The sequence below is a fragment of the Vicugna pacos genome, chromosome 14, assembly GCF_048564905.1.
Source record: "Vicugna pacos chromosome 14, VicPac4, whole genome shotgun sequence".
NCBI classification, from domain to species: Eukaryota; Metazoa; Chordata; class Mammalia; order Artiodactyla; family Camelidae; genus Vicugna; species Vicugna pacos.
In genome coordinates, this window is record NC_133000.1 from 48,285,084 (window position 1) to 48,304,713 (window position 19,630).

Sequence of the window (19,630 nt, forward strand, 5' to 3'; positions counted from 1 at the left end):
ATAGTTAATCTGGGTTCAAGAGTTCTTGCAACTTCATAAGTTTGAAGTTATGTCATAATAAAAGTGTACAAAAATATGGTCTGATATGGAATAAATGACGTTAAACTTTTAATGTGACTTGTTTGAAGGGTAAGTGAGGGAGGGAGGGAGGAGCAGCCACCTAATTCTGCAGCTTTGTAAGGGGGATACAGATCTGTTCAAGGGCTGTGGTAACTCAGACCCAAGCTTCTTGGGGTTCACTAGCTGCTCCCCAACGTCCTGTCCTGCCTGATCTGACCAGAGGACAGCATGTCTAGTGCCCAGCCATGTGATTAAGAATCACAGCCAGTTCATAGGTTTAATTTTCAGAGGATCAGATCTAAAACTCTCACATCAAACATAGTTATTACTGAATGAAACCCTTACTGGTCCAAAAGCCATTGCATTCAGGGAAATACACTTTGGTTTTGCTTGTTGTTTGTGTGTCTGTTTACACAGATTCACTCAATGGATTTTGATGACACGTGGTACCCTGCCACTCACCCTTCTGGACCTGTCCTTCCTGTCCTCATGGCTTTATCAGAAGCCCTGCCTCCAAGTCCAAAGTGTTCTGGCCTTGACCTGCTGTTGGCTTTCAATGTTGGAATTGAAGTGCAAGGCCGATTAATGCATTTCTCCAAGGAAGCCAATGACATACCAAAGAGGTAGGGAGAAAATGTGCCCTGTCGCCAGGCGGCCACATCCCCCTTCATCTGTTAGTCATTATCTCTGTAGAGCTTTCTGACATAGAGGTTGGCTCAGTTGAAGATGTTAACGTTAGTGCTGGCAGATGAGCCAACTCACCAGTCACATATCAAACTATATATCCATATACAAACACATGACTTCAGAAGGGCTAGTGAAAAATCTCCCCTGGGTTTAGAGAGCCAGTCAAGCAACCAGGACCGTGAACTAAACTGGGGGGTCTCATCCCACCAGGTCATTCTGGTCTCTGTGGGTATTCTGAATACCCCTCATCTCATCTCAAAGCAGACTCTACTTCGATATTTGCTCAGGTCCTTCAGACTAATAAGACTATTCAGAATATCCTATACCCAGCTTTTCAACCTCTGGATCAAAACTGGTTGGTCAAATGCCGGCTGTATCATATGATTCAATCTAATATTTATTTTGCCTCTTGGTCCAGTATTGAAATACTGAGTGAACTTTCACAGTTTCTACAAGGCCCTCAATTTTTAGTTACTTACAAATGCTTCCAGCAATAAATCAGCAACTTTTGCCTTTCTGGCAATAATTGTAACCATACCATTTATAAATAATTTACTGTGTGTCAGGCACTATTGTGAATGAGTGAATGTGTGCAAAACTCATAAAACTCTGAGGTAGATACTATTATTAAAATCATTTTATATGAGAAAACAAGTACTGGGAAATTGAGTAACTTTTCCAAGATCACACAGCTAATAAGAAGAGCCAAGATTTGAACCCAGGCAGCAGGGCAGCTTTATCTAAGCTGCTGACCACTACACTATCCTGCCCACCTGGTGGCTGAGGTTGGTAAATCTCCAACTCTGCTCTTGCTTTACAGATTCCATCCCCCCTCAGTGGTGGGAACTCTGGGGAGTGCTGCTGCTGCATCTAAGTTTTTGGGGCTCAGCGTGACGGAGTGCCAAGAGGCCCTGGCTATTGCTGTTTCTCATGCTGGGGCACCCATGGCAAATGCCGCCACTCAGACCAAGCCCCTTCATATTGGCAATGCTGCTAGGCATGGGATAGAAGCTGTTTTCCTGGCAATGCTGGGTCTCCAGGGAAACAAGCAGGTCTTGGACATGGAGACAGGGTTTGGGGCCTTCTATGCCAACTATTCCCCAAAAGTCCTTCCAGACCTAGATTCATATACTTGGTTGCTGGACCAGCAGGATGTGGCCTTCAAGGTTTTCCCTGCGCATCTGGCCACCCACTGGGTGGCAGACGCAGCTGCATCTGTGAGAAGACACCTTGTGACAGACAGAATCCTGCTTCCCATTGACTGCATTGAGAGAATTGTGCTTAGAATTCCAGATGTCCAGTATGTGAATAGGCCCTTCCCAGACTCAGAGCACGAAGCCCGCCACTCCTTCCAGTATGTGGCCTGTGCCACGCTGCTTGATGGTGCCATCACTGTCCCATCGTTCCACAAATGCCAGATCAACAGGCCACAGGTGAGAGAGCTGCTGGGTAAGGTGGAGCTGGAGCACCCTCGAGACAACCTCCCAAACTTCAACACACTGTACTGCGAGGTAAGTGTCGTCCTCAAGGATGGAGCCATCTTCACAGAGCGCTGTGATACCTTCTACGGTCACTGGAGGAAGCCTCTGAGCCAGAAGGACCTACAGGAAAAGTTCAGAGCCAATGCCTCCAGGATGCTGTCCTGCTACACAGTAGAAAGGCTTATAGAGCTAGTAGAAAACCTAGAAGTCGTAGAAGACTGTTCTGTGCTGACTGCTCTTCTGAAAGAACCCTCTCCACCAGAAGTGGCTTCGAAATCTATCTAGCATTTAACAATTCCATCATACAATCTCTCCTGAGGCTTACCAACATCTAAATGACTTTTTACATTGGGGGAAATTCAATGCTTTGCTTTACAGAGCAAGGGTCTGTTCTTGGTCTGCTCAGGAATAAATGCAGCATGCTGAAGAGAGTCCAGACACAGAATCAGATATATGTGGAAGGAGTCTTGTCCTGTAACTTCTGCAACACAGTTCCAGTTACTTATAGCAAGATAATACAGACACAAGAAACGCAGAGAAATTAATTTTATAAGCATTCATAAGGCTGAAATTCAAGTCCCCTGTGATTTGCTTAATCTTTACAGATGAGTTATTCATGAATCTCCCGAAGAATTTGAACTTCTACGTATACTTGCTGATAGTGGAGAAGGGTTCTGGTCTGTTGTGCCACCAACAGATCTCTTAGACCATGGGTTCACAGTGGAGGGAATGCTACTGGGTTTAAAATAACAGCATTGTGGGTTCAAGTTCTGTCTCTGCTACTGACTAGATGTGACCCTGGGCATGCTTCTGGGTATCCCCTTATCTCAGTTTCTCTATTTTAAAGCATAAATTTAAAAAGAGTCTTTAAAATAGCAGTTTGGCTGTAGAAGCCATGCTCTTAATCACTATAATATACAACCTTGCATTAAAAAATTTTTTTGAGGCAAATATCATGGATGTAGAGTCTAAGATGTAATAAAGAATGACAGCCAAAACATAGTATATATGTGGGTAATCAAATAAATATTAAACTGTGTAAAATAATAAAAATGCCTTCTGCGGTTAAAAATTGCAATATCAGCATTACCTATGTGTATATATAATATATATATATAAAGGCAGAGAGTTATCATCATTAATGTGTTCTAAATTCCTCGTGTTGTTCAAGAAAAGGGCAAAGCTATTAGCTCTAGATTTTGACTTGTAAGTATGTATGTTGACATTTCCAGGCTGACTATTGTAAAACAGCAGTAGAACGTATCAGGTTAACAGAGGGAACGATGCGGAATTAGGGAAAAAATGATCCAAAGACAGGCAAGAAAGGAGAGGGAAAAAGAAATATAGGAAAGGCAGTATAGACAGAAAGCACAATATAAAATGACAGAAAAAATCCAACTGGATCTATAATTACAAAGAGAGTAAATGGACTAAATGCTCCATTTAAAAAAGACAAAGACTATGAACACATTTTGAAATGTTTATTTTATTAACATCTACTTTACACATCATCAATTCATCCATTTTTAAGTGTACAGTTTAATGAGTTTTAGTAAATTTACAGAGTTATGCAAATATCACCACCATCCCGTTTTGGAATACGTCTATCACTGCCAAACATTTCTCAGGCCTGCTTGCAATCAATACCCACTCCCACCTCCAGTCCTCAGCAGCCAGCAATCTGCTTTCTATCTTTATAGTTTTGTCTTTTCCACACACTTCATATAATAGAATCATGCAATGTGTAGTCTTCTGTGTCGGGCTCTTTCATTTAGCATAATAGTTTTAAGATGTTTCCACATATGTATCAGTACTTTATTCCCTTTCATTGCTGAGTCGCATTCCATGAAATGGATATACCACATTTTGTTCACCCATTCATTAGTTAAAGAGCAGCTGGACTGCTTCCAGTTTGGGGCTATTGTGAATAATGCTTCTGTGAACGTTCACAAACACATCTTTCTGTGGACACGTCTTTCCATTTCTCCTGGGTAGATTCCTAGGAGTAGGAATGCTGGGACATTTTAATAAGTACATGTTTAACTTTATTAAAAACTGTTTTCCAAAGTAGCTCTATCATGTTACATTTCTACCAGCAATGTGAGATGATTCCCATTTCTCATTATCCTCACCAACTCTTAGAATTCTCAGTCTTTTTAATTTCAGCCAGTCGAGTGAGTGTATAATGGTATCTCATTAGAGTTTTCATTTGCATTTCCCTAATGACTAATTCTTGCCCATTTCTGCCTATTATTTTAATTAGATTGTCTTCTCATTGAGTTGTAAGAGTTCATTTTACATTCTGGCCATAAGTTCTTTAACAGATATATTCTTTACAAATATTATCTCTCAGTCTGTGGCTTGTCTTTTTATGTTTTTAATGATCTCTTTGGAGAGCAGAAGTTTTAAATTTTGACCAAGTCCATTTTTCACCATTTAAAAAACAAATTTTTATTCCTACTTTTGGTGTTATTAGAAGGCATTTAAAAAATTCAGTTATATACTTTATTCAAGACACGTAAGGGTGCAGAAAAGTTTAAAGTAAAACAAGGTGGGGGAATGTGGATGGAATATTAACAAAAGAAAGCTAGAATAAATAAATGTCAATATTAAACATAAAAGAATTTAAGCAAAAAAGCATTACTTGAAAAGAAGATATTAAATTCAAATCACCAGGTAACTAAACTAATTCTAAACCTATATGCATCTAAATACTATTAGGCTGCAAGGAGAAACAGATAAATCCAACACCATACTGAGAGAATTTTAACATTTCCCCCTTAGTAATTTATATTTCAAGAAAACCAAAACCAAATAGATTATATAAGATTAAATACAATCAACAAATCTTATTTGATGGACATACAGAAAACTCAACAAGAGAAACTACAATCTTCTAAAAACCTTACAGAACATTTAAAAAAATGGATCCTATACTTAGGCATAAAGCAAGTCTCAAGTTTTCAATGCACTGGATTATCCAGATCATTTTGTCTAATCACAATTCAATCAAGTTAAAAGTCGATGCAAAAAAAGATAATTAGAAAAGCCTGAAGTGTTTAGAAATAAACATTCCTCTAAATAACTCTTGGGTCCCAGAAGAAGTTGTAGTGAAAATTATAAAACATTTAGAACTAACCAATAATAAAAATACCACACATCAAAATTTGTAGACTATGGCAAAAGCAGTACCTAGAAATGTGCAGAATTTTCTGTTGCTGGCTCTGTATTACCTAGATTATGCTGTTCCATAGGACACATCATGTTAACACTGATGAAGTTTAAGGTCGATAAAAGAGGAGACAGAAGAGGTGGTTTCTATTGTGACGTTGAGATTAAATTTAATTATCCTGCCTTGATACATTTCAGAAGTTTCTATGGGCAAGATCTGAAGGCCATTAATAATATCCTCAGACATCCCCTGTTAAAAATAAGACAGTAGACTCAAAATGGACTTGCTTATGCTAAGCTCATATCCACCAAATCAAGACTTTACTGAATTAGAGTTTTGACTCTTCCAGAAGTGGAATCTTAAACGAATCCATCAGGAATCTCTGATCAGCACTAGTTAGGTAATCTGCCTGACAGACCCCTGCCACCCTCTAAAGACAAGTAACCTTGCAAGAACCAATCCACTTTTTCGCCTAATGTAATTTCCTTGGTCTGGCTCCCTTCTGCCTATAAAAGTCTTTCATTTTGTACAGCTCCTTGGAGACCTTTTCTATGTGCTAGATGGGGTGCTGCGTGATTCAAATCGATTTTTGCTCAACTAAACTCTGAAAAAATTTAGTATGACTTAGTTTCTTAACACCCCTGATGGTTGCTTTGGACCAACAGCAGTGGTTGGTAAAGACATTCTCTCCTGAGGGGGACAACAGGTGACCTTGACACTGGCTATTGTGCCCACTGGGTTAACTGAAGGCAGGAGAAAATATGGGGGAATATGGGTCTGCAGAGGGAGCTGAAGGGCTCTCTTTGCTGACAGCCCTGAGCATCATCCACCCACAACTTACCACATACAAAAAAATAGAGAAGGAGCGTGAGGAAGAGATTGGCTTCCCACATTCTTTCCTAGATGATTTCTTCCTCTAAGGGTCGAAAGCTAGGGCACTTGTGAGCCACAGAGCTAGGGGGGCCTCTGGATGGAATGGGAGAGTGGAAGCTGAGCCCCCTGTCTCTTCTTTCCATGAGGCTGGGCAACTAGGACTGCCTGAGAGCCACCTGACCCTGAGAAAGCCCAAGACGGGGCTCCGGCACCTCTGGTCTGATGTCTAGGCGCTGCGGCAAATGCTTGCTTTGCCCCTTCCCTTTCCTCGGGGACAGCAATGAAGACGCAGCTCAGCCCACTGTTAAGGTGACAGGCCCAGTGTGCAGGCAAATGAGGCCTCCACACGGATCAGGCCAGACCACCAGGGAGAAAACCCACTGGGAGACGGGGACAAAGGCTCTACCCACAGGGAGAGGTTAATTCCAGCCCCCTCTGTATTTCTGCAACCTGAGCACACATCCACAGCCTTGAGCCAAAATGCCTGAGTGATCAGACACACCTTTGCCAGCTCTGAGGGGCCCTAGTGCTAGTCTATGTTTGGGGGATCTCAAGACCATGTACGCTTTCAGGTGTGTACCAAAAGAACTCAGAGAATATGTGAATTTAAAAGGAATTTTTATATAGTATATTTTGTAACAACTTTACTTGGAATTCCTGTCTAAAAAAGATATCATAGATAGATAAGTCCCCTAAGAAAACTGGGGCCACCATAAGGTCCATGACAGTTTATGCAGGGGAACCTCTTTGGGGATGAAGAGTAAATGGGAGGAGTCAATTCAATTCAACAAATGTGTACTGAAGGCTTAATAGGTGCCAGAAGATGTTCTTGGTGCAGGTGGCACAGCAGTGAACAAAACAGGCAAGAACTCTTACAACCATGAGCTTACAATGTAGAGTGAGTAGAGAGACAAGCCAAAGAAGTGAAGAGGACAAAGGAAGTGATCCGCACCTCTTCTGGGCCAGCTGTGCTTCCTTCATTCCTCCCTGGTGGGGATGTGAGCTTCTGGAGGCTGAGCTGGGCTCAGGGACCAGGGAGCCCAGTGCATGCAAACTCTCCTAAGTGGAATCCATAGCTTCCAGTTCTTCCTGGAAGAATATGACCTGTGACAAGACAGGGCCTGTGGAACTGCAGAAATGCAGCTTCCCTGTCAATTCTGGCAGGATTTCCCTCCACAAAGCACAGCTACAGGAAACTGAGGGTAGGAGCAAAGTCACAACAAAATGCAGCGCCTTCCCCCAGCAGAGGTGCACACATGTGTGCAGGCACAGACGTGTGTGCATGCACACATGGTGGCACCCTACCCAACAGTGTGAAACCTCTCTGCAGCACTGCAGTAATTACTCGTTAGTGAAATTTCTCCACTGTTGCTCTTCTCTCTTACCCTACATGTAAAAAAAAAAAAATAGCATAGTGATAGTTCACAGAAAGCAATCATTCAAGAGACTTTCAAAGCAGGAGAGTGTTTCAGAAGCCGCTGCTCTGGCTTCTGATAAAACCCTGGGCGCCCAGCAGTTGACAGCTGCAGAACACATCAAAAGAATGTGTGATGCTTACAGTGTCATGGCTTTATCTGAACCGCACAGAAAAGAATAAATACCTTTGCAGAAATTTTGAAAATTTAGACTTAGTCACCTAGTTCAGCTGTTAATGCAGATATCAACACTCAGATATCCTCGTCGTCTCACTTCAAAAAATTTCCCTGCTTTTTGTTGGAATTATTGCTAAAAACAAGTCAACCCACCCCAGTTACAGTTGGTGCCCATGCAGAAGTGAAGCTGGAGGTTCAGGAAAAAGCCTTTGGAATAGCCCGATGCCCATCTGTTTGAAACATGGCATGAGAGTGTAGTTTCTGACTTTAGAAAATGAAAAATAAAAAAATAAATAAATGAAAAATAAAAACAACAACGTGCTTGTCTAGAAACCATGGATATCTGAATAATTCAATGGTGAGTATTTCATCTTGAGTCAAGATCACTGAGAGTACCTATCATCAAGTGATAGAATTTGTAATTGGGCTGGATGGAGCTAAAATATTTTTACTTGAACAATTCATTCTATATACTATTAAGTGTTGCCTTTCAAGTGCACTATAAGACACCCCCCACCACTTTTCCTATTCCATCACAACTGTCAAGCGAGGGGCCGTGCTGTGACGGCGCACGTCTGCACCATTTCGTTGGTAGTATCCCGGCAGGATTCCCTCACATCCCCGAGGCTGTGTTTGCGTCTGGGCTTCTGCGCAGCGGTGGCTGCACCTGCATCAACAAACCTATCAGAAGAGGAGAGCTAACCAAGCGGGAGAAACGTTTCTTAGGCACCCGACAGCGTGACTGTGAGAAAGCCAAAATTATCAGCTTGCAATATTCTGAACAAAAGCTCACAGGCACTGTGCACACAAAAAATCTGTTCCAACATGAGGCTTCACTGAAACATCGAGTTAGTAGGACAAATGAAGACTGCATGTACTAGGATTAATAAGACATAATGAAAGCAAGCACAGTTTAACCCACACAGCCGAATGGTATCACGAGAGAGAACGGCTATACTGAAATTTTTTTCTTACAGACTAAGCCAGAGTATTTTGTAAGAATACATCTCTACAATTCAATGCCACCTGGTCTTATCACTTTAAACCACAGTCCCTTACCATGCCCACCTCCACCTTAATGCCAGCCACCAAGCAGCCCAGCCCTATAACGCACGATAATTTGTTAAGCTTTCAGAAAAGCAGTCACATTTATATTCACCTGGAGGAAGGAAAATAGGAAAGCGCTGTAGAACCTGCTTACCCGGCAGGAAGATTTTCATCCTCTTCTTCCCCTCCATCCACAATATTATCCTGACCCAGTGTGACTCCACAGGCAGGGAGGTGTCAGCTGTCAGCACAGGGAAATGCCAGGCCAGCTGATGGGCTTCCTAGCACCATGGAAAGCTTGAAGTGTCCTTTACAGAACTGTTAAGTGTGCAGTTCTGGGCCACCCCAAAACCATCTGCAAAGAGCAAAGACAGGGGACCTGGATTATCTGAGGCAGCTGACAAAAAGAACCTGTGAACAATTCTTAAGCAAAGAATTAAGGCATATAAGAGCAATAACATATACGAATCAAATGTAAAAATAGCATTTCTTTAAAGTCTTTTGGAGTTGATAATGACTTTGACTAATTGACTAACTTAGTTTTAAAGTCAGGATAGCAACATATTTGTCAAAGTGGCTCAGAGATGTTTTTGTAAAAAAAAAAATCAGTGCCAAATGCTAGAACACAGACCCAATCATTAGGGCTTTTACACAGCTTCAATGTAGCACTTGTAGCAAGTGGACTTTATAGACTGATACAGGGTTTATATTAACCTAATAATAATAAAAATAAACCTTTTGTATCAACAGTATGAAATTCTGAAGACACAAGCTGGGATACCCATCATGATGCTAATTTTTGCTAAATATTTTAAGTTTGGTACAAAGTAGAACTGCATATTTTTTAAAGCATTTGAGATAACTTCATTTCTTTTAAAAACAAAACCCTCTCTTTATATGCCAGAATAAAAGTTGTTTTTTAAATAGTAATAATTTTTTGTTGATTTTACAAGTCATTCTTTCTTAGATGCGAAAACACTAATTTTAGCATCAGAGCCAAAGGGCAATAATCACTTTTCTTCTTTTTTTGTAGTTTTTTAAAAATTTTTATTTTTATACAATTTTAAAGGTTACTTTCCATTTACAATTATTTCCAAATATTGGCTATATTCCCTGGGTTGTACAATACATCCTTGAGCCTGTCTTATACCCATAGTTTGTACCTCCCGCTCCCTCATCACTATATAGCCCCTCCCCTCTCCTCCCTGGTAACCACTAGTTTGTTCTCTACATCTGTGGGTCTGTGAAAGGCAATAATCTTTACAAAGCTGTTTTAGAGCAAATCTATTTGCAGTGGAAGAGAAGAGTAAGTTCTCAAAACAGCAGCTCAAATACAATTAATTTCCCTCACTGTCTCCCCTCTCTCCAGGGTTTTGTAAATAGATATTTAAATCTGTTTATACATAATAAGCTTGGTATATACATAATGTATAGGAAGTCTCCAAAGATGGTGCCCCAGTATCCATGCCTCCCAATATTCATGCCCTTTTATGGTCTCCTCTCCTTGAAGCTGGTCTCACTCTTGATCAACAGAATGTAGTAGAAATGTTGCTGAGGAACTTCCGTGGCCAGATTGTAAGAGGAAAGCCTGAGTCTCTTGGAATGTTTGTTCTAGGTGATGGCAGCCCTCATGTGAGCAATTCAGCCATCTGAGGTCCATGGGTTATAAGGAAGACCAAGATTGCCACACAGAATGGCCACATGGCCACGCAGCCAGCCCTCAGCTCTTCCAGCCAGTCTCGGCCCAGGCACCAGAAATAGGAGTGAAGATACCATTGTGGTGTTTCAGATGTTTGCAGCCCCAGCCACTATCTAACTGCTATTGCATGAGAGATGTTAAGCAAAGCCAGCTGAGCCTAGTCAACCTCCAGAAATAGTAAAGATTGTTTAAGCCACTAAATTTTGGTGGCGTTTGTTACAGCAATAGTGATCTGGAATACAGTTTATGTTAGAGCGCAGTAAGCAACCTATTTGGATAGATATGTACAAGTATCCGCAAGCAACAGACCCCTGCTCTAAAACAATGATGCCCAGCTCTCACTGTGGGACATCTCCAAATTGCTTCCCCAAATGTCAAGATTATGGTGAATGTTTAAAACAATCTTAAAACTGATTTTAGTTGTTTTGTTTGAAAAAGAAATATGTACTATACAGTTCCTTATGAAAGGGACTAAGTGGAAAGAAATCAGAGATATCTAAGACAAGTATGCTTGTAAATCAATCTTTTATTTTAAAGGATGGAGCCACCTATCTATAAGTGATCTCTGCACAGTAGAGGCAGTCCTCTACCATGATTCCCAGAGCCTAGAGGCCTCGAAGTGTGGGCTGCATTCCACGCATCACCTGTCACCTAGGAGCTGAATCAGAATCTGCACTGTAAGGTCTCCAGGTGACTCATATACTCTTTAAAGTTAAAGGCACGTTGATCTAGATTGGTGGTTCCCAAGCTAGTCTACATATGAGAATCATCTGAGGGTCTTAATTCCAAAATCCAGGGACACAGGCACTGATGGTTTTTGAAGCTTACCAGGTAATTCCAGGTGCAGTCAAGTCTAGGAACCACAGGTCATTCTTTGTAGAGCACTGGTTCTCAGACTTGGCCGCATAGTAGAATCACCCCCATTGTTTCCACCCCCAGAGTCTGATGTAACTGGTCTCAGGTGTGACCCAGGCACTTGGGGGGTGGTTAAAACACTCTTCAAGTTGTTTCTCATGTGCCACAAACCTAGAGACTGGAATAGGGCTTCTAAATGGTAGCTAAGCCTTTCAGGGAAGAGGGTTTGGAAGTCAGTGAGCATTAATTAAAATGAACAGTTGGCCTCACAGCTTTCAGCTAACTCACCAGGTTACTGACAGCGTCAAGCACGCTGAAGTTTAGATCTGCCAAGACGTGTGCATCCCCAAGGGCTCTCCTGGCACTTTCCTCCCCCACAGTTCTCTTCCCTTCTGTTGGGCTCTCTTTCAAGTGATTAACACGTGCATCTGCTCAGCATTAGGAGCAAGTATCTTCACCTTCAAAAATAGAAACAAAAGCAAATGATGTCATTGCCTCTATGAAAACAATCAAGCAAATCAATCTCAGAGCCTAAATCAGAAAAGAAAGCCAGAAAACCGCTAAGTAATTCTGTATGCCTTCAGAGCCAGCACAAACTGCAAACACTAACAGCTCAATCGCAAGGGAAAAACTGTGGGAGACTTCTAGAGGAAAAAAGAAAATTGAGCTATAAATTAGCTTCCAGAAAGAAAGAACAGAAAGAGGTTGGTTGCCTGAGTGTGTGTGTGTGTGTGTGTGTGTGTGTGTGTGTGTATTTAAAGTGTATATTAAAAGCATATATATATATGCTTTTTAAAGAAATGTAAGAAAATACCCAATTTTATAGATAGGACGGTATAGGGCTCCAAAACACGGGGGAATTGATTAAATAAGCCCTTAAAATCTTTCCAAAGCAGTGATTCTCAACCCTGACTACATATTACAATCCCCTGGGGAGTTTGAGGCCCAAACAGACCGTTTACCTGGGACTCTGGGCATGGGTATGTCTTAAAACCTCCCCAGGTGATGTCACCATTTGTCAGGGTTGGCAATTGCTGATCTAAAGCAAATGAGAGATAAAACTCACAATCACAGGGCTTCCAGATAAAATCCCAGGAGCTTTAATACCAAGAACCCAAAGCAGACTTGGAAGTTCTCACCTGCCCTATTTCCACGCATCCAACCCCACCGCTGGATTAACACCCCAAGTCCGCCATCCGAAGTGTCTGCCCCACAAGCCCGCAGGCTGCAGAAGGAAAGCACGCCCTCCCGCGGCCCAGTAGGCGATCCTGACTTTGCTCCAGTGCCTCAGGTGCATCCGCGCAGCCCAAGTTTGAAGCTTTTGGCTGCCATAGGAACGCCGCAACCGCCAAGAGGAGGGCGGGGCAGCTGGGCCCTGCTGCGGGATCCGCAGGTGGCGGGTTGCCTGCGGACTGGGCTCCACACAGCCAGATAGATGGGGTGTTGGCCCGGGGTCGCTAGTCCAGCGGGAAGCACAGCGCGCCTAGCGAAACCGCGCATCCGGGACCGAGGAGGCTGCAGCTATTCTGTCCTTTGTGTTAGGAAGAAAATGTGTGCCAGGGAGCCATAACCCAGGTTTTATTAACTAGCAACTTTCATTTCAAAACTATCTTTAAATGAAAGAGGAAAAACAAAACAAAACTTGGATCCTATATTTAGCTGGGCTAAAGTAACTTCCATGCAACTTACTTCAAAAGGGAATATAGAGATTCAAGTAGCCCTTTAAGTGGTGGCTGACGCTGCCTCCAGGATCTGGCAGGGACCAGCTCTCTAGCCGTGAAGGAGCCCACCGAGCCCAAGACTTTGCTCCCCTCGTTCTTTCCTCATTCTGTCCTCTATCGCTCTGTCTCTTTGGACTCGAGAAGATCCACCAAGGAGACCACTCGGACATCCAAACTAAGACCACGTGGCAAGTAACTGGCAACCTGACTGGACTGTCAGACTGTTGTTACAAAGGTGCTTCATCTTTAAGAAAATTCATCAGGAGTCAATTAAAACAGTGGGTTACAGCAGCCCCACATCAGATGCTGGCTGTGCAGGATTCCAGCCCACACCCTCAGCCCTCTGGATGCAGAAACAAAAGGCTGTCCTGCCCCTGGGGCCCCTATATTAGACATTCAGAGATTTCTTCTTCCTGATAAGCAGAGTCAACACCCCTAATCAGCCTGGAATTAGTTCAGCAGAGGGACCTCCGCCCCTCTGCAACCCCATGATTATGGGAGTAAGAATCTCTGAGGAGGGAATGAGACAGGAAGCGGGCAGGGCACAGCCATTCATGGAATGATACAGCAATTAACATCAAAATGGTGGAAGATTCAACCCCCAGTAGGCCTTGAGGCTGAAGACGGTGGGAGATTTGACTTCTAGGGGAACTTGAGCTTCATTATACGCCCATTGTAATATATTAACATGGTGAATAACATGCCCACAGGCACCATGACAGTCCCAAGGCTAGCCACAAAAGGTCAGTGGGAAATGGCCAACCTCCTGGGAATCCCAGCTCCGTCCCCAGGCTAGTTAGACTGGTCCTTCCACTTATTAGCATATGAACCAACAAAGCCCATAAAAACTGGCAACACAGTGCTTCACCACCATCGCCCTCCCTCTCTCTCCCACTTCAGGAGACCGCCCGCACTCTGTCTATGGAGTGTGTACCTACTTGTACTCTAATCTGAGCACTCAACTCCCACACCTCGTGGCCTTTCTCTTGCCTTTCGATGTATCTCTCTAAATAAATCTACCTTTACTCAAAAAAAAAAAAAAAGAGAGAGAGGACATAAATATTTACATACAGTAACATTTTAATTAAAATTTTTCAATAATTCAAGTAAATCCATATACAAAACGGAGACTCACAGGCATGGCAAACAAATTTATGGTTACCGAAGGAGGAAGGGATGGGGAGAGGGGTAAACTAGGAGTACGGAATTAACAAATACAAACTACTATATATAAAATAGATAAGCAACAAGGATTTACTGATAGCACAGGGAACTACATTCAATATCTCGTAATAACCTAATGGAAAATAATGTGAAAAATATATATATATATAACTGAATCACTTTGCTGTATGCCTGAAACTAACACAATATTGTAAATCAACTATACTTCAATTAACAATTTTTTTTCATTGTGTACAATAGATTTTTTTTTTGAAATGCTCAGCTCTAAAGCTGGAAGTCGAAGTGGTGTTTTGACAGAGAAAACTGAATGAGAAGTCCCATTGCACCATTTCATCTGCATCAGAGCAGAAGGACAGATAATTTTTTAGGACACTTACAATGGGAAGGGTGATGTCCAGATAGAGCATAGGCTGTAATGAAGAGCAATGAAAGGAGGCAGTCTTGGCTAGGATGTAAAGCTCCTCGTGATATTTTGCATTTCACAAATGTAGCAAGTTTTTAGAAAGTCCAATATCCATATATGTAACCTAGTTTTCTTCCATTATCGCAGGAAAGAAATAGCAAGTAATGCATTTACTTTGTTTAGCTAGGATGCTCCCTGAGTTTCTTTTATACAACTTCATATACTGACCCAATACGTGGAAGAAATTTAGCCTCATATTAAAGGATGAAATCTGCAATCTCCATCAATTACATCTCTACTTCTCCTATTAGATCTTAAAGTTATTAGCCCTATCTTCCTCCAACAAAACTTTACTAAGCTCTTGTTATGTCCCAGGTGCTAAATAAGGCACTGCATCCACTTTCAAGAAGAAATCTACATTTCTTAGCCTGGCGGCAGGATGCTGGTCATAAGCCATGGATGAAAGAGTGCAGACCTATGAGGCTGATTCTAACCTTGATCCAGTAAGACATTGATATTGCCTAAGACTGTCAGTGACACACAAATTTAGAAAGAGGAAGTGTACATGGTACCAACATCAGGCGGAGGAAAGATCAGATGCCTGTGAAAACACAGATGTATCTGCCCACATCATTGAGGCTAAGGAGGAACAGGGGAAGGAGGAGGGAGAGAGTATTATTCAACTTGAGAAGCAGGGTAACCTGGTGGTGGGAGCAGGTTCTGGTTCTACCTCCTGGGGTTCTACCTTGTGTGATGCTGGGAAAGTTACTCAGTATCTCTGCGTCTACATTTCCTCAGTCTGAAAGTGGAAGTGGCACCATTTTCATAGGGCTGGTGGGAGGATTAAATATAGTCAATGTCAGCTGTGTTAAAACCTTCATAATAGTGTATTTCTGCTCACTGAATGGTAGGCACTGCTTCCTTTTGCTTGAAATACATTTACAAAAAAGTTTTTGTTCTGAAGCTGGCTTAATATTCTTGAGAAAATTAACAAAATGTCCAAGACAGGAGTAGAAAATATATTCAATAAATAACTACAAGATTGTAGAGAATTGTTTAAAAGATTTAACATAACAAGTAAAAGAATGTAAATTCAAAATTGCTTGATTTAGGATTAAGGTGGGGTGTTAACTGTAGCTCCATAGTTTGTTTTAAAGTGTCACATAATAAGTAGATAATCCCTCTAATTTCTTCAACTGAATATAATTTTTAACTTCGTTAAATTCACAATAAATTATACTGTTAAATTATCTTTAACCTAAAATAAACTATGCTGGAGGTAAGTGAAACTGCCAATAAAAATCTGAAAGTAGGACCTATATGTGGTTGATTGTATTTGTTTAAGCCAGTTAATCACCTGTAAAACAGATATGTGTACCCAAGTTTCACTAGCTTTGGGTGGGTCGGGGGGGGGGACTGTTAATGCTTTGATTAACATCAAGATACCATTAACCACTGGCATTAAACTTAGTGCAGAAAATTACTGAGTCCAGGGCAGGGGTTCTTAACCTTTCTTTGTGTTCCATGGACCTCTTTGGCAGCCTGGTTAAACCTCTTCTCAGACAAATGGTTTTTTAGTATCTAAAGTAATATTAACACTGGGTTTTGAATATTGACATTGGATTATGTGTCAATGGAAAAACTAATCAACAGTCAGTTTGAGAAAGAAATTGACAATCTATTGGAGCCAAACTGGATCATAGCTCAGGAGGCAGTCTCTCAGAGAGCTCTGAGAACTGTCCTGAGGAGGTTAAGAGGGGAGGTAGGTATCTGATTCTGGCGAAGCAGGTCTGTGCAGTCAAGTTCGCATCTTGGTAGAAGGTTACTGCTAGTCATGAAGAACAGATATCATAGATAATGGTTTCAGTGCTTTTTTCTAAGTATGGGAAGATGCAAGAATCCAGGTTTATAAAAATTTTTCTCCTGAAAACTCTCTCTCTCTCTCTCTCTCTCAGGGCCAGTTCTATCAGTTTTCCCAGAGCATAAAGTGCCTGATCCTCATCTTCACCCTGAACTCCTTTCAGGGTGGACTGCGACTGGTCAGGGACTGCAGTGGGTAATGACCTGATTCTTGCAGAGCTGGATGGTAGGCCACATTCTTTATTTTACAGTCCCTTCCTTTTCATTCTTAATTTCAACCAAGGTTTGGGAGGCATTCCACGACCAATTTATCCCAAAGTGCTGAGGGATGCTCATGCCCAGGTCAGGCGAGGATTCTGCTGATAGGTCACTCAATGTGCTATTAGTGGACTAGGCCCTGCTAACGGTAACCGAAAGACTCTGGACTACCTGTATAACTACTCTGTTATGGTCCAGGACATGGCATCTTGTTGCTTCTTCCCAGATCTAGAGTTACATGATTACAATCGTTGATCTTACAGAATTGCATATTTTACCAATCATTTCAAATCACATAATCATCATTAATTTTATCTGAGTCTCAGTCACACATTTGGTAATGCAAGAAACAATAATCTTGTAAAATAGGGAGAATACATGTACTACAGCTAGTAATATTAATAAGGTTATAAGTAAGTATTTAAGCTAAGAACTTCCATTAGGTGCAGCCCTTTACCTCCCCAGGTCGGCTGACCAGTATGTTTCTCACCAATCCCGACCTTTAAGGGAAATGATCCATTGGCATTGTACACAAAGTTCACCCAAGACGTCTGCGCGTACAAAGCGAGTGGTGGTTCATCGTGACCCCTTACAGGATTAAGAAAGGAATGTCTTCTAATGAGTTAACATGGCTGATACTAGAAGAATTAAAATTGGTCTTTATGGTTGAACAGGTGTGTCTGCCATTAAGGAGGTCTGGTTAACCCATAAGGCAGATGCACAGTGCACACCAAATGGGCAGAGAAAATTTTTATGTTTAACTTTTTCTTGTCTTGCTTAAAATATAAATTCTTATTTCATCATAAGGGAGAAAGTAAGAATTAGCTTGGACTGTAAAAATCTGCCCTGCCATTCATGAGCCTGGAATAAAAGGTTTAAAAAGTTGCAGAATTAACATAAAACAGTATTTCTCCCCAAACACAGTAGATCTGTAAAGTATGATAACCACCTTCTGCTTTATGACTCACTGAGAAAATTTGTTCTGTAAAATTAAAGATTTAGAGAGTCTTTGCTGTTTGAAATTACATCAGTAAGAATGAAATAGTCCAACTTTGCCTAAAGAATCTCAGTCCCTTGACACAGATAAGCAGCCTCAATTTACAACCTTTACAACCCAGGGGCAGAGCTCCCAATAAGGGGTTTCAAGACACAAAACTCCACCTCTGTTTTAACTAGTTTCCAAGGAAATGGAACCCTGGGTCCACTTTGTTGTCTAGACTGCACATTGACTGTGTGTTGACAGGCAACGTTGCTTTGAGCCTACTGAAATGCTGCTCACTTAAATTTCACCTAAATTCCACTCGACCTCAGACTCCTATAACTCTGTCTTTTCCTTTGGAGAGATGCCACACAGTTCCTCTGTGTGCAATCTCCCACAACTCAACAGTTCACAAACCTGGTTTTACTGGACTGAAGTTCGACTATAGTGGTCTTAGGATAGTTGGAAAAGGAGCCAAGGGAAACCAACCGGATTAAAAGTCAGTCTATTGTTGGGTCTTCAAGGTTTAAAAACCTCAGACTAGAGAGAAATAACCAGCAGGAGGAGGGATCCGGCAACAAGAGTCTAGAAACATCCTTAGCCTGGAGTACTGAGGTCATAGCAAGAGGAACAGAAGGCAGAAGCAGAGCAGAGCTGACGGGAACTACGGTGAGGCTGAGTTAGGTCTAATTCGAGGAAACACTTTCTCACCATTAGAGTTTCCTGCCCATGGAGGGGAGATCTCCACCACTAACCAAGCTCGACAGGGCTTGTTCTTGTAGCTCTGGGAAACCCTGAGCAGGACGGAAAGTTCCACTGTGGCCCTCTAGTGTCTAGTCTCCTAATTGGCAGGCCTAAGGAAGCCAGTGACGCCCCCCACCCCACGGGTCATGGTGGTTACCTCTGGCTATCACAACCACCCAATATGCTCATTCCAATATACTTACAAATATTATAATGGTTCCCTCGTGTTGTTGGTGAACTGAAGGCTTTGGAAAGCCCTGGTCTAGGAGTTTTGCAGGCTGCTCTCTTGTAAAACAAGTGATTGCGAGTGACCACGCCTTTGATGTACTGTTTAAAGACAAATGTCAACCCCGGTGTGTAAGAGCATGGCAGGCTATGAGTGTCTCATCAGAAGCTGGGCAGTTGATCCTACTGTTCCCTTGAGGTGGCTGAAGGGTCAAAGAAGGCAGAGTAATGTAGAATCTTCTTTCCAACGAAAGTGGTAGATTCCGACAAGGAACAACAACTGGGGGTAAGTGCGTGGGCGTAATTAACTGCGCTCAAGAGTGGTAGACTGACCTGTGTGATGTTAGCCTGTGGCCACTGTCATCACTGGCTCACGCGGGTGAGGCAGTCACTCCCCCATTATTGTTTTCTTCATTGCACTCATCTCCCCCCAATATTCTCCTTCACTCAAATGTTGTCACCCACTAGTCTGGGCCCTGAGGGAGGAGCGAGGTAAGAGTTCGGTGCTAGAGAATCCAAAGGAACCCAAAGCTGGATTTTCTGTTTGGTTTTGGCGGTGATTGGGGCGGAGGCAAGGGCGTGAATGTCAGCAGAAATTTCAAATAAGTGGCTTCTTTAAACTGAGACGCGAGACCGGAAAAACTCGGCATTATGAGTTAGAGGAAAAGGCGGCCTACGGTCTGGGTGCAGTGCTCGGGGGAGAAGGACAGGAGTGCCTTCCGGGTCGGCCAAGTCCAGAAGTCGCAAGCCCGCAGGGCGCGGGGTTGGGGAAAAAGAACCCGGCCGCGC

General features: G+C 42.3%; 1 protein-coding gene and 1 long non-coding RNA gene across 2 annotated transcripts in view; one reads left to right on the plus strand and one right to left on the minus strand.

The window, feature by feature from the left end:
- Positions 1-2,513, plus strand: part of ACOD1 (aconitate decarboxylase 1) — a 34,664-nt gene extending 32,151 nt beyond the window's left edge. Inside the window, exons 4-5 of the mRNA XM_072976631.1 lie at positions 478-683; positions 1,568-2,513. Coding sequence (XP_072832732.1) covers positions 478-683; positions 1,568-2,513 — 1,152 coding nt within the window. The remainder of the gene's footprint in view (positions 1-477; positions 684-1,567) is intronic.
- Positions 2,514-3,694: 1,181 nt separating this feature from the next.
- On the minus strand, positions 3,695-19,500 carry LOC116283212 (uncharacterized). The gene is made up of 4 exons (XR_004192764.2): positions 18,820-19,500; positions 11,755-11,924; positions 9,067-9,267; positions 3,695-8,546 (listed from the first exon to the last, which is right to left on the minus strand). It is a non-coding gene; the product is annotated as an uncharacterized lncRNA (long non-coding RNA).
- Positions 19,501-19,630: the final 130 nt, after the last annotated feature.